Source organism: Rhinoraja longicauda, chromosome 43, assembly GCF_053455715.1.
Source record: "Rhinoraja longicauda isolate Sanriku21f chromosome 43, sRhiLon1.1, whole genome shotgun sequence".
NCBI lineage: Eukaryota > Metazoa > Chordata > Chondrichthyes > Rajiformes > Arhynchobatidae > Rhinoraja > Rhinoraja longicauda.
The window spans coordinates 9,721,660-9,737,489 of NC_135995.1; the positions used below are offsets into that span (position 1 = coordinate 9,721,660).

Below are 15,830 nucleotides of genomic sequence, written 5' to 3' on the forward strand. Positions count from 1 at the left end.
GCTGCAGGAGGTAGTTGGGCAGAGACTATCACAACGTTTACGAAGTAGTTGGACAGATACATGGATAGGGCAGGTTTGGAGGGATATGGGCCAAACGCGGGCACTGCAGGTCGGTCCAACAACCTAATGGTTGTGGGGGAGGAGCTGGGAATGGGAGCTGTAATGAACCTGTCGGTTTAGTTGATGGCCACAAAGAACTAGATCAGTCCCTTCAGCCCAGATCAGACTATGCAATGCCACCAGTCCAGCAGCACGTTCCAGGCACCCACCACCCTGTGTGATAAAACATGACCCTTGAAATTTGCCCCCACTGTGCAAAAATCAGAGCCGAGAGGGAAGGGGGGCGGCGCGGGGGCGCCTGCTGCATCGTCCGGCGGGACCTGGTTCACCGCTGCGGGGAAATATAGACAGTTCCATAAACATCCCGCAACTTTGTCGGCCCCAGAAACGTGGCGACTCTCTCTGTACTGCCTGGGGGAGGTCTGTATTTACCGGATTGCAAGCAAAAGCAAAGCATTTCACTGTGTCTTGGTTCATGTGACAATAAAGTATAATTGGCTCATTGAGTTGAATTCAAGTTTGCACATGAGACTGTTAAATGAAATAACAGTGTTTGCTGTGGATATAATATCATTGTGCAGCCTAATATAATGAACAATTCACGATGGGAAACACTGATGTATTTAGTTTAAGGGAATGAAATTTACAGGCAGCTTGTATCAAATAGCATCCACTTACTGGTCAGGGCTGTGATTGACGGGGCTGAGCTCCGCCTCCCCTCAGCCGTGCCCCGATACTGCAAGGGTTCAGCAGCTGCGCCAAAGAATTTGAACCAGGAAGTGGCGGAGTTACAATGGCTTCGAAAGACCAGGTCGAGAGTTTAACGGAGGAGTTAGTTTGTCCCATCTGCCTGGATTTCTTCACCGATCCGGTTACACTGGAGTGCGGGCACAACTTCTGCCGCTCCTGTATCACACAGAGTTGGGACAAGGAGGGGAGAAACTCCTGCCCGGAATGTAGAGAGGAGTTTACAGACCGCGCCCTCAAAGTAAATCGGGCCTTAGTTAGACTGGCTGAGAAAGCTCGAACACTGAGCCTGAATCGGGAAATAATTCCAGAGAAGGAAAGTAAACTTCACTGCGAGGAACATCAGGAAGAACTGAAGCTGTTTTGTGAAACTGATAAGAAGCTGATGTGTGTGGTTTGTGCAGCTGGGCGGGAACACAAGTCTCACAGCTTCATGCCGGTTAAAGAAGCTGTTGAAAACCACAAGGTAAAAGCAAACCGATTTTAATCGCATCGTTGTTTAATTCCATTTTTACTGTTCAACCATTTAATTTTCTGATTCCCAAACACAATTCCAGGATCAGGTGAAATCTTCCATCCAGTCTCTCACAAAAGATAAATCAGAGATCCAGCAAATGGAGCAGCAACAGAAAGAGAAGATTTCTGGAGTTCTGGTGAGGCTTTTAAGTTTCGATTTCCTGATCTTGTGCAGGTTTGATCCCTGTGATGTGTGTAATAACAGGGCAGCGCAGTGACACATGTAGTGCTGCTGTCTCCTAGTTCTGGTGAGCGGGTTCGATCCTGACCTCGGGCGCTGCCCGTGTGGTTCACGCCTTCTCCCTGTGACCGCGGCGGATTCCTTCCACGTCCCCAACAAAGATACTAGAGGAGCAAAATGAACCACTCCGTCGAAATTGCGTCCACTGAAGTGTAGTATGTAACATCATTTTAGTAAGCAAAACCCACCTCTCGCTGTGTAATCAGTGTTGTGGGGGAACAGTATGTGTGATGATCCCATCAAAGTGCAGAAAATATCTCATCTTTCAACCCACATTTTATTGTTATTTTTATTTTTAAATGTTTTCCCCCTGCTAAATTTCTCTGGTTTTATTTTCTTACTGTTTCTGCCCATGTCCCTCCCATCCTTCCTCCCCAGTCCCCTCCTTTGTGTAGTTTCCCTTGTATTGCTCAAACACACACTCAGCACAAATTTAACTTGTATATATATATATATGTATAGATATGAATGTGTGTTTGTTTGTTTGTGTGTGAGAGGCAAGATGGAGATAAATAGATCTCAAAGTTCCTTCTCGTGGATCAGAAGCAACTTTGATTTAAAGCAACGCTCTATTTCTCTTTTCATCTTATTTTACAAATGATGTACATCAACCATAAAGGATTCAACCTTTATGGTATATATATACATAGATATATGTCTAGTTACTTTCTAGTGATTTCCTCTAATTATTTGTTTAGCAACCTTTTTACTTTCAATCTCTCTCTCTCTCTCTTTTTCTCTTTACCCAATATATACAAATATATATACAAATATAAAATCAGACATTCACACACTTCTCAGTGCATGGTTCTCTCTATCATGATCACTGTTCTCTCACATACATTTCATTAGGGCCTTCCCGTACACATTCGCAATCAGTGACATCAAACTTATTTCCAGAAATCCTAATATTGTGAATAAAATAACTATGAACACATATTAAGATATTTATAATAATAATAATAAACATTTATTTTTTATCGCGCTTTTCCAAATGCTCAAAGACGCTTTACAAAAACAGTCAAGACATAAAAACAAACAAACGGATTGTCCTGACGGAGAAGCGGTGAACAAATAGCGCCAGCGTCCTCTCACGTCAGGGTCCGTCAGTAGACAATAAAGAACACAAGACACACAATTACAATTTTAACACAAACAGCCATCACAGTGATTGCTCCAGGCGCACCCTCACTGTGATGGAAGGCAAAGAAAAGTCTTATCTCCATTTTTCCATTATTTTCATTCTACATTAGTGTAATAAAATGTAATGCATACATACCTACACTTATACAGAAGTGCTAGCTTTAGAGAATAGACAATAGGTGCAGGAGTAGGCTATTCAGCCCTTCGAGCCAGCACCGCCATTCAATGTGATCATGGCTGATCATTCTTAATCAGTACCCCGTTCCTGCCTTCTCCCCATACCCCTTCACTCCGCTATCCTTAAGAGCTCTATCCAGCTCTCTCTTGAAAGCATCCAACGAACTGGCCTCCACTGCCTTCTGAGGCAGAGAATTCCACACCTTCACCACTCTCTGTGATTTTAGACATGAATAATGTACATTACCACCATAGTTTAGTTTTGAATTTAACATATAATTGAGGGGGTCGGTGCAATATAGTGCTAACCCTCAGTTTTGTGAAAAATGAGTTACAGGCATTGACACGATACTTACCCACAATCCTACAAACTGTAAAAAATTCATATTTAAATTTAACCGATAAGTTGGTCAAATAACATAGGCACCTTCTAGGTTTTGTTGTGATTAATGGATTTTTTAAATGTGAATATCTCATAACGATACATTTGTGGGTTAGCAGTATATTGCACCCCCTTCAATTTTACATCATTCAAAAATGAATTTCATAAAACAAGGATAACACCTTTTATTTCTGTCATTCATGGTAAGTTTTACATCATTTTGTGTGCAAGATATACAGGGTTGCACTGTTTTGCATATCAGCTAACCAATGAAATGATCATGTCCTGATTTATACCAGCACTTCACCTTCCCTCCTTTGTCTGAAGAAGGGTCCCAACATGAAACATCACCCATCCTTTTTCTCCAATGAGAGTAAGTCTCCTGACCCGGTGATTTACTCCACCCAGGGCCGTTTTTACAGCATTATGGGCCCCCGGGCAAAGCAGTGTACTGGGGCCCCTACCGTTACTCTCCCCCACCCCCCTTTCCCTACCAGACCCCCCCCTGTCGTGCCGGCGAAAAGCACTTAGCGATGGACTTAGGGTGCTACATTGTTGCGAAAAGCACTTACAGATCGCTGTGAGAAGCACTTAGTGACCGGAAATGTTGCGAAAAAAGCACTTATTGAACCTACATTTTTAAAGTAGTATTTATTTACTGCAAGTCACTTAACATACACAGATCAGCATGGGGCCCCTATGCTCATGGGCCCCCGGGCAAGTGCCCATCAGGCCCATGCGTTAAGACGGCCCTGACTCCACCACTGTGTCTATTTGAATTGGATTCGTGCTCTGTACCACATCAGGCAGCATTGGTCATTTTAGTGGCTGTCAAGGATAATCAATTCACCAATTCAAATTTTATTGGCTCTAATTATAAAGTTAAATGTCTTTTCGATTATATTGTGGATACAGTCGAGTTCTATTGTTGGCAAATGCCAAATCTCTGCTTCCATGACTTTCTAAAATAAAGCAAAAAGAGATACGGCTCGTGGAAGTGAAAATAAAATTAACAGAGAAAGCAAAGAAGAACAGTTCATTAAATATGATCAATTGGCCTGATACAGATAGAGTGGATCTCTAGTGCAAATATTCAATCAGTAACATCCATATTTTAAAGATCATGAAGCGGCAACTCGTCAAGAAATAGTCATAGGTGTCAACCATCAACTTATCCAAGAAGAAGAACAAAAATAATTGTTTGCAAACATTTTATATACGAACAAATCGCAGAGAGTTGTGAACACAGCCCAGTCTGGCACACAGAATCTGTTTACTAAAATGGCGCTGAAATTTACCCATGACCAACTACGGTTTTACGTGTCGGGTGGTCTATCTTGCTCCTCTAGTATCTTTGGTGCCCAATACATGCTGGTTCAAAGGTCAATCGGCGACTGTAAATTATTCCTGCGGAGGTGGGTGGTGGGAGGATGAATGAGAATTAATGGGTACGTGAAAAGGAATAGGCAGCAGGGAATTAAAGTCAAAAGGAATAGGAGTAGAATTAGGCCATTTCGCCCATCGCATCTACGCCGCCATTCAATAATGGCTGACCTATCTCTCCCTCCTTACCCCATTCTCCTGCCTTCTCACCATAATCTCTGAAACCTGTACTAATCAAGAATCTATCTTTGCCATAAAAATATCCATAGCCTTCTGTGGCAAAAAAAATCCACAGATTCACCACCCTCTGACCAAAGAAATTTCTCTTCATCTTCCTAAATTAGCGTCCTTTAATTCTGAGGCTATGACTTTGAGTCCTGGATTCTCCCACTAGTGGAAACATCCTCTCCACAACCACTCTATCCAAGCCTTTCACTATTCTGTATGTTTTAATTAGGTCCCCCTCATTCTCTGAAACCCCAGCGAGTACTGGCCCAGTGCTAACAAACGCTCATCATAGGTTAACCCACTCATTCCTGGGATCATTCTTGTAAACCTCCTCTGGACCCTCTCCAGAGCCAGCACATCTTTCCACAGATATGGTGCCCAAAATTGCTCACAATATTACAAATGCGGCCTTACCAGCGCCTTATGGAGCCTCAACATCACATCCCTGCTTTTGTATACAAGCCCTCTTGAATAAATGCTGGCACAGAGTTTGCTTTCCTTACTATTGATCTATGGCTTTATTCCTACCACCAAAATGCATGACTCCACACTTTGAGATATTGAGGAAATATTGATCTTCACCTTTCATTTCACAGGAAGTGTCACACAACCTTCAGTCTAAGATCAAATCCCAGTTTGCTGAACTGCACCAGATTCTCACTGAGAAAGAGCAGCGAGGACTGGCAGATATCCGGGAGGAAGAGAAGACGATTCTAAATGCAATGGAGAAAAATCTTCGAGAAATTGAAGAGAATTTAAGTTCCATTCAGGAGGAACTCTTTAAGTTGCAGCAGCAGATGGATCAAAAGGACAATGTGGTGTTTCTGAAGGTGAGGGGTTACACTACAGTCTGGCGAAGTGAAAGTGCACAGTCACAAAATGGTGGGGGATGTTTCTGAAATAAATGCTGCCTTTACCAGTAATTCAGAACTGGGTTAATGTTTCATCTGTTCCAGTTGTAGTTGTTCCCAAACTAATTGGCCTCCCGCATAATCTATGGGATCTCAGGACTGCCTGGCCATAATGTAGAGAGGTGTTTGTATTCTGTGGAGTTCAGAACAACCCGGGTGATCCTATATCTGATCTCAAGGACCACGAATGGACAGAGGGCAGTAAACCTCTGGGATTCTTCAACCAGGAGACTATGAGAGGTTTAACCTGTTGGATGTATTTATACCAGAGACAGATACATTTTTGAAAATTTGTGGAATTGAAATCAAAGGGGATGGGACAAAGCGGAGGAGTTCAGTCCTGGGCTAGATCAGCCATGACCACATTGTGGGGATTAACATTGAAATCTAGAACGTGGCGCACACAGCAGATTGATCATCTACATCCGGTTCCCATCAGCAGTGGGCGGTCACCTTGGGGGAATTTGCTCGGTTTGTTTTACCCACCTTTGTTCACCATAGAATGACATCCCACTCTACATCATAGACAGGCCATTCGGCCCATCCTATCCAGTCAAGATTTCAGCTCCACTCAACATCCTTCCCATCTACTCACCACACCCGGTAACAATACCCCGAATTCCAGGAGTGCTCACATGTTTATCCCGCTCGCCCTTAAATTATCTCTGCTGTTGGCTTCAGTCCCTCCAATGCAAGTGAAGTCCATGTTCTCATGACTGCATTCCTTTCAGTATTTATTGAAGACCGCGTTACATTTCAGCTTTGATTTTTGCTCTCCCATCGATTAGAGATATTATTTCATCCTCACCCATTTAAATCCACCGATAAACTTAAATCTTATCTCCTCATTCCTGACATCTTCCCCAGATAAACTCCCACAACCTGCCCAGTCTTTGCATTGAGTTCCATCCTCTCAGTTATGGCGTCATTCTCATGAACATTCCTTATGCTTTCCCCCTTCGTTCTACGTCTCGATGGCAATGTCCGCTTTCTATCTGCATGACAGCGGCGATAAGAGTCGGGGAATGGGAATTATCAGAGGGTTGTGGAAATGTGGACAAATTCCCGCTGTCAGGATGAGGACGGTTCATCTCAGTCAATTGAGATTTGTGTTTTATTTCTTTCAGGAGGAAGCTGGTCGCAAGCGAAGGTAGGAAATGCTCTTGACGGAAACATTGTAAGGTTTGGTAACATTGCACCTTATTGTAACATTGCACCTTATTGTAACATTGCACCTCATTGTAACATTGTAACATTGCGCCTCATTGTAACATTGTAACATTGCACCTCATTGTAACATTGTAACATTGCACCTCATTGTAACATTGTAACATTGCACCTCATTGTAACATTGCACCTTATTGTAACATTGTACCTCATTGTAACATTGTAACATTGCACCTCATTGTAACATTGTAACATTGCACCTTATTGTAACATTGCACCTTATTGTAACATTGTAACATTGTAACATTGCACCTCATTGTAACATTGTAACATTGCACCTTAACAGCAGGGGGACCAACATTCTGGCAGACAGGTTTGCTGGTGCTGCATGTGTGGCTTTAAACTGAGTAGTGAGGGGGAGGGGTTGACAAAATGGGAATATGAAGATGGAGTTAAAGGGGAAGCGAATACATGAGAAATTGCAAAGGACTCTTGAATAAATGGGAAGGGAAGTTCTAGATGGGATATGAGAGTAAGGTCGGGGCAAATTGTAACAGGTGTGGGTGGGGAGGTGAATACCGAAGGTAAAGTGCTGTATTTAAATGCACGAAGTATAAAAAATAAAGTGGATGAGCTTGAGGCTCAGTTAGTCATTCGCAAGTATGATGTTGTGGGAATCACGGAGACATGGCTACAAGAGGACCAGGGCTGGGAACTGAATATTCAGGGGTACACAACGTATAGAAAAGGCAGACAGGTGGGGAGAGGGGGTGGGGTCGCTCTGTTGGTAAGGAATGATATTCACTCCCTTGCAAGGAGTGACATAGAATCAGGAGATGCAGAATCAGTATGGATAGAAATGAGGAATTGTAAGGGTAAGTAGACCCTAATGGGAGTTATCTACAGGCCCCCAAACAATAGCCTCGACATAGGGTGCAAGTTGAATCAAGCGCTAAAATTGGCATGTCACAAATGTAATGCTACGTTAGTTATGGGAGATTTCAACATGCAGGTAGATTGGGAAAATCAGGTTGGCAATGGACCCCAGGAAAGAGAGTTTGTGGAGTGCCTCCGAGATAGATTCTTAGAACAGCTTTAGATTTTAGATTTAAAGATACAGCGCAGAAACAGGCCCTTCGGCCCACCGGGTCCGCACCGCCCAGCGATCCCCGCACACTAACATATCCTACACCCACTAGGGACAATTTTTACATTTGCCCAGCCAATTAACCTACATACCTGTACGTCTTTGGAGTGTGGGAGGAAACCGAAGATCTCGGAGAAAACCCACGCAGGTCACGGGGAGAACGTACAAACTCCGTACGGACTGCGCCCGTAGTCAGGATCGAACCTGAGTCTCCGGCGCTGCATTCGCTGTAAGGCAGCAACTCTACTGCTGCGCTACCCTGCCGCCACTGGACTGGAGCCTACCAGGGATAAGGCAATTCTGGATTTAGTGTTGTGTAATGAACCTGATCTAATAAGGGGACTCGAGGTAAAAGAGCCATTAGGAGGCAGTGATCACAATACGATAAGTTATACTCTACAAATTGAGAGGGAGAAGGGAAAATCACAAGTGTCATTATTACAGTGTAGCAAAGGGGATTACAGAGGCATGAGGCAGGAGCTGGCCAAAATTGACTGGAAGGAGGCCCTAGCAGGGAAGACGGTGTAACAGCAATGGCAGGTATTCCTGGGAATAATGCAGAAATTGGAGGATCAATTTATCCTAAAGAGGAGGAAAGATTCTAAGGGGAGTAAGATATCAAGGGAAGTCAAGGACAACATAAAAATAAAAGAGAAGAAGTATAACATAGCAAAGAAGAGTGGGAAGCCAGAGGATTGGGACTCTTTTAAACCGCAACAGAAGATGACTAAGAAGGCAATACGGGGAGAAAAGATGAGGTACGAGGGTAAACTAGACAATAATATAAAGGAGGATAGGAAAAGCTTTCTTAGTTATGTAAAGAGGAAAAAAATAGTCAAGGCAAATGTGGGTCCCTTGAAGACAGAAGCAGGGGAATTTATTATGGGGAACAAGGAAATGGCAGACGAGTTGAACCGGTACTTTGGATCTGTCTTCACTAAGGAAGATACAAGCAATCTCCCAGATGTTCTCGTGGCAAGAGATCCTAGGGTGACGGAGGAACTGAAGGAAGTCCACATTAGGCAGGAAATGGTGTTGGGTCGACTGATGGGACTGAAGGCTGATAAATCCACAGGGCCTGATGGTCTGCATCCCAGGGTACTTAAGGAGAAATTTTGGACGCATTGGTGATCATTTTCCAATGTTCTATAGATTCAGGATCAGTTCCTGTGGATTGGAGGGTAGCTAATGTTATCCCACTTTTTAAGAAAGGAGGGAGAGAGAAAATGGGAAATTATAGACCAGTTAGTCTGACATCAGTGGTGGGGAAGATGCTGGAGTCGATTATAAAAGACGAAAATGCGGAGCCTTTGGATAGTAGTAACAGGATCGTTCCGAGTCAGCATGGATTTATGAAGGGGAAATCGTGCTTGACTAATCTTCTGGAATTCTTTGAGGATGTAACTAGGAAAATTGACAGGGGAGAGCCGGTGGATGTGGTGTACCTCGACTTTCAGAAAGCCTTCGACAAGGTCCCACATAGGAGATTAGTAGGCAAAATTAGAGCACATGGTATTGGGGGTAGGGTACTGACATGGATAGGAAATTGGTTGACAGACAGAAAGCAAAGAGTGGGGATAAATGGGTCCCTTTCAGAATGGCAGGCAGTGACTAGTGGGGTACCACAAGGTTCGGTGCTGGGACCGCAGCTATTTATAATATACATTAATGACTTGGATGAAGGGATTAAAAGTACCATTAGCAAATTAGCAGATGATACAAAGCTGGGTGGTAGTGTGAACTGTGAGGAAGATGCTATGAGGTTGCAGGGTGACTTGGACAGGTTGTGTAAGTGGGCGGATGCCTGGCAGATGCAGTTCAATGTGGATAAGTGTGAGGTTATTCACTTTGGTGGTAAGAATAGGAAGGCACATTATTTTCTGAATGGTGTCAAGTTAGGAAAAGGGGACGTACAACGAGATGTGGGTGTCCTAGTGCATCAGTCAATGAAAGGAAGCATGCAGGTACAGCAGGCAGTGAAGAAAGCAAATGGAATGTTGGCCTTCATAACAAGAGGAGTTGAGTATAGGAGCAAAGAGGTCCTTCTGCAGTTGTACAGGGCCCTAGTGAGACCGAACCTGGAGTACTGTGTGCAGTTTTGTTCTCCAAATTTGAGGAAGGATATTCTTGCTATTGAGGGTGTGCAGCGTAGGTTTACTAGGTTAATTCCAGGAATGGCGTGACTGTCATATGTTGAAAGACTAGAGCGACTAGGCTTGTATACACTGGAATTTAGAAGGATGAGAGGGGATCTTATTGAAACATATAAGATTATTAAGGGGTTGGACACGTTAGAGGCAGGAAACATGTTCCCAATGTTGGGGGAGTCCAGAACCAGGGGCCACAATTTAAGAATAAGGGTAGGCCATTTAGAACGGAGGTGAGGGAAATCTTTTTCAGTCAGAGAGTTGTAAATCTGTGGAATTCTCTGCCTCAGAAGGCAGTGGAGGCCAGTTCTCTGGATGCATTCAAGTGAGAGCTAGATAGAGCTCTTAAGGATAGTGGAGTCAGGGGGTATGGGGAGAAGGCAGGAACGGGGTACTGATTGACAATGATCAGCCATGATCACATTGAATGGAGGTTCTGGCTCGAAGGGCCGAATGGCCTCCTGCTGCACCTATTGTATATTGTATATTGTCTATTGTTTTGTTGAACAGCCCAATATATTTCTAACGCTCAGTTTATAACCAGCTGTTAAATATTTGCAGAGTTGGAGTTGAAGCCAAACCACAGTTGGTGGTAGATGGTAACTTGCTGATTGAAAAGTTTGAAACTCCTTTTTTGTACAACACGGTATTGGCAGAAGCATCTGATGCCATCAAGCAAGGTAAAGCTTATACCTTTTCCATTGTTCTTGTTTCTGACATCTTTAAGTAATGTGTAGATGCAAGCATTAATGGTATTTTGGACTGAAGGGAAATTGAAGATTTGATCTACCATCAAACATAGCTGCAGAAAAGCATCACAAAGTCAGAGAGTTGTGTCACACAGAAACAGGTCCTTTGACTCGACACGACCATGCCAACCAAGTTGCCCAACCGAGCTTGTCCCACTTGCCTGAGTCTGACACATATTCTTCCAAGTCTTTCTGATCCACGTATCCACCCAACTGTCTGTAAATGTTCGTCATTGTACCTCCCTCCACCATTTCCTCTGTCAGTTCGTTCCATACTTACACAACGCATTGACTGAAAAAGCTGCTCCTTTTTACTGTTTCCACTCTCAACTTGAACTGATGCACTCTAGGTTTAGACTCTCCTACCATTGGCTAAAATACTGTGGCTATTCACCTCATCTGTGCACCTTATATAGATCTGATACACAACTCTTAAAGCACCCTGATGGGCTCCAAAGACAAATGTCCCTGCCTGTCCAACGTCTCCCTTCAGACCTGATGAAATTGGCGTAAACCCTTTTGCACCCTCTCCAATTTACACACAACCTCATTGTGTCAAACGCTGTATTTAATATCCTGACCTGTGAAAGCATGAACGACAAACACATTCTTCACCTCCCTGCCTGTCACCGTTGCATCTTCCATGGCACTGTGTACCTGCACCCCGACATCTCTCCGTTCTATTATGCTCCCCGTTTACTGAGTATGTCCTGCCCTGGTTTGTCTCAGCAAAGTGCATCGCCTCACCTTCACATGAATAAATCCCACCTGCCGTTCCTGAACCCATTGGCCCAGTTCACAGGGATCCCATTTACTCTCAGGTAACATTCTTCACTCTCCACAATGTCACCAATTTTACTTCCATCTGCAAACTGACGAACCGTGCAGCCTACATACACACCCAATCGTGTATATAAATAAGGAACAACAGTGGGCTCTGTCTCCAGTCTGAAAAACAACCCTCTACCAACATCCTCAGCGACCTTCAGGTAATGTTGTGTTCCATCCGCTAGTTCACCCCGGATTCCATGAGATCCAACCTTCCAGAGCGGCCTCCCATGCGGTGTGTAGAAGTTGCATCTCTCGGAGGGCAGTGAATATCTGGCATGTTGTGCCCAGGGTGGTGGTAAAAAGATGAGTTGTTGGATATGTGCAACTTGGCTACAAATAAATATTTGATAGATTGAAAATATAAGATGATGGGGAACTCACACAGAAGAGGAATTGGTGCCAGCTTAGATCAGCCATGATCACATTGAATGGAGGGGCAAGCCTGAGGAGTGGATCCTAATCCTGCTCCTGTTTTCTTGTGTTCCTTTCCTCCTGTGTACCGATATATTGACAGACTTGACACAGAGGGAATGCAGCAAAGATTAACAATACGTGCCTGGGACAATGAGTTTGCTGTGTGGGGTGAGATTGACTAGACCAGGCCTGTGTACTCGAGTGTTTCAGTGTATTAGAGGGGATCTCAGTGAAACACAGAGTTCTTACAGGGCTCAGTGGGCTGGATGCAGGGAGGATGGTTCCCCTGTCAGAGGGGTCTGGAGATGCGGGCACTCTCTCAGAATGTGGGCTGCACCGTGTAGCACAGAGATAAGGAGACATTACTGCACGCAGAGGCTGGGGAACGACCCTGCACCGGTGGCTGTGGAGACTCAGTCATTCAGTGCTCTTGGAGCTGAGAGCCATGGTTGTACATTACAGAGTCTGGCCCTTCGGCCCATCGTGTCCATGACCGTCTTTTCCCCAGCTATACGAATCGATTTGCCCACATTCCATCGGCATTCTTCTGCACCTCACCTATTTAAGTACCTCCAATATATTGATGATATCTCACTCCACCACCTCCTCTGTAGCATGTTCCAGATATCACCCACTCTCAGTGTAAATCTATGTACTAAACCTCTCGTTTGTTTGTTTGTTCTGGAACTACAGCCAAAACGGTACCCGATAGCGATTTTAAGCCCACCTTACTCACCGTCATCCCTTTGGTGCTAATGGAAGAAGTTTCAATCAAATCGGTGTTATATTTTTAAAGTTATTCACATTTTAAAGTATAAATCTATCTCCTAGGGAGGTAGGGGGGAGGGAGTGAGGTAGGGGAGGGAGGGAGAAGGTGGGGGGAGTGAGTGAGTGAGGGAGGGGAGGAGAGGGAGATTGGGGGAGGAGAGGGTGCTGCACCAATGCAGGAGAGGTTTGGGCCCAACGTGTCCACTTGTTCCAGTAAAACCTAAATCTCAGATATACTTTAAAATTCTTTGCTCTCAATATAAACCTACACTCTCGTGATTTGATATCGCTGCATCCGAATAATGTTTAGATAATTACCCTGCATCCTGCTGCAGACTTTGACAACCTTCCCCACGATCCACAATTTTTGCTTCCTCCCCAAACTTACTAATCACACCTCCCACATTCACATCCAAGCCATGATCATATAACATAAACAGCAAAGGTTGCAGCGCCGATCTCTACTATACACCACAAGCCACAGACCTCCAAGCAGAAATATCATCCTTCTACCGATACCTTCTACCTCCAACCACCAAGCCACGTGGATCCATTTTACCAGCTCGCCTTGGATCCCACCTGCCTTCACTTTCTGGACCAGCCTTACACGCGGAACATTGTCAAGTCCCTCAGTGAAGTTCATATATTGGTTTACAATGAGATCAGTGTGTTAGTTGTACACACCCATCAAATCCACCCGTGAATCCGCTCTCTTTCATCGACCCCACAACCACAAGTCTCCACCCGTTCTGTCCAACACCCGATCATTCAACCTCTGCTTCCTTCCATGGTCCAAGCCACCCCTCCCTCTCTCTCTCACCCTCCACTCATAGAAACAGGGGGCAGGTCATCTGGCCCCTCGTGTCTGCCCCCTTTGTGATCATGATGACCCCACCACGCACCTCTACCTCCTCTATAAACTCCTCAAATGACTGCTAACCTCAATATCCTCTTGCTCCGATCTGTCTCCATATGTGTGTACCCCCCCCCCCCCCCTTCGTTTCTCCTTCACCACCGCAATCTCCCAATCCTCCTCACTCTCCGCACCCGTCCACCCTCCCCCTCCTCACTCTCCGCACCCGTCCTCCCCGTCCACCCTCCCCCACCTCACGAAATTCCCCTCTCCATCCCTGGATTAAAAACTCCGGGGGGGAGATGTCTGTTGTCCCCCCGATGTGGTTGTGGGTGAAACCCCGGGCGGGGGGGTTTCAGTTGTCCGCCCGCCTGTGCCTGAGGCCGAGTGGCCTCTCCCCCGGTCCCGGGGCCGCGCTGCCCGAGTCTCCCCCCCCCCCCCCCCCCCCCCCCCCCCCCGGGGACTCTCTGATTCTCTGCTTCTCCCCCCAGTCTCCGTCACCCTGGATGTGGAAACAGCGCATGCGCAGCTCGAGGTGTCTGAGGATCGGAAGAGGGTGAGATGGACCCGGACCCGGAGGAGTCTCCCTGACACCGGGAAGAGGTTTACAGACTGGGAGTGTGTGCTGGGATCGGAGGGGTTCACATCGGGGAGACATTACTGGGAGGTGGAGGTGGCGGGGAGTCGGCGCTGGGGTCTGGGAGTCGCCGCAGAGTCTGTGGAGAGGAAGAGATGGGTCCCACTGGCCCCGGAGACTGGAGTCTGGAGCATCAGGCGGCGGGGTGACGAGTTTGTTGCATTCACCTCCCCTCGATCCCCTCTCCCCGCCCGTCCCATCCCCGGGAGGGTGGGAGTTTATCTCAGTTACGAGTCCGGGACGGTTTCATTTTACGACGCGGCCACCAAGTCCCATCTCCACACCTTCACTGGGAATAAATTCACGGAGAAACTTTATCCTTTCTTCTGGCCTTGGGATATAAACTGGCTGAGAATCTGCTCCGGTTCCGCTCCGGGTGTGTAAAAGGGTCGGGTCCCGGGACCGGCGTCAGGAGCGGGGCTCAGGGGCTGTGGGGCAGAAACCCGGTGGACAACAGGTCGGCGCTCAACGGCTCCCATTTAATCCCCAAACTGCAACACGACCTCCCAACTTCCATCCTCAATACTCTGACTGATGAAGGCCAATGTGGCAAAAGCCTTTTTGACCGCCTTATCCACCTGCGACTCGACCTTCGAGGAACCATGCCCCTGAACTCCTAGATCCCTCTGCTCTACAACACTCCCCAGAGGACTACCGTTCACCGTGTGGGTCCTGCCCTTGTTCCACGTCACAAAATGCAACACCTCATTACAACATCGCGGGCTCCAGTCTGCGACCCGCTGGCGCGCACATCACCCGCTGTGGCTCCGCTCACGTTTGTAACTCTTCACCTTTAACTTGACGTTTAATAAAGTCTTTAAAAAAATAACCCGCGTTTGAGTTCTCTCCGCGTCCCCGCGTCACGGTACAGAGATCTCTTCAAACGGCAGACGCGAGGATCCGTGGATACTGGGTTTACAAAAGGAAAAAGACACAGAGAGTGCTGGAGTAACTCAGCGGGTCAGGCAGCATCTGTGGAGAACATGGATAGGTGACGTTTCGGGTCGGGACGCATCTTCAGACTGAAAGGTGTGGGGTCTTCACTAAGGAAGATACAAGCAGATGTTCTAGTGGCCAGAGATCCTAGAGTGACAGAGGAACTGGAGGAAATCCACATTAGGCAGGAAAAAGTTTTGGGTAGACTGATGGGACTGAAGGCTGATAAATCCCCAGGGCCTGATGTGGACGCATTAGTGATTATTTTCCAATGTTCTATAGATCCTGTGGATTGGAGGGTAGCTAATGTTATCCCACTTTTCAAGAAAGGAGGGAGAGAGAAAATGGGAAATTATAGACCAGTTAGTCTGACATCAGCGGTGGGGAAGATGC

General features: G+C 45.9%; 1 protein-coding gene across 1 annotated transcript in view; it reads left to right on the forward strand.

The window, feature by feature from the left end:
• LOC144612232 (E3 ubiquitin-protein ligase TRIM39-like) overlaps positions 1–15,198 on the forward strand; it is a 50,211-nt gene extending 35,013 nt beyond the window's left edge. Inside the window, exon 6 of the mRNA XM_078431791.1 lies at positions 14,356–15,198. Within this exon, the coding sequence (XP_078287917.1) occupies positions 14,356–14,885 (530 nt within the window). The 3' untranslated portion in view covers positions 14,886–15,198. The remainder of the gene's footprint in view (positions 1–14,355) is intronic.
• The last annotated feature ends 632 nt before the right edge of the window (positions 15,199–15,830 follow it).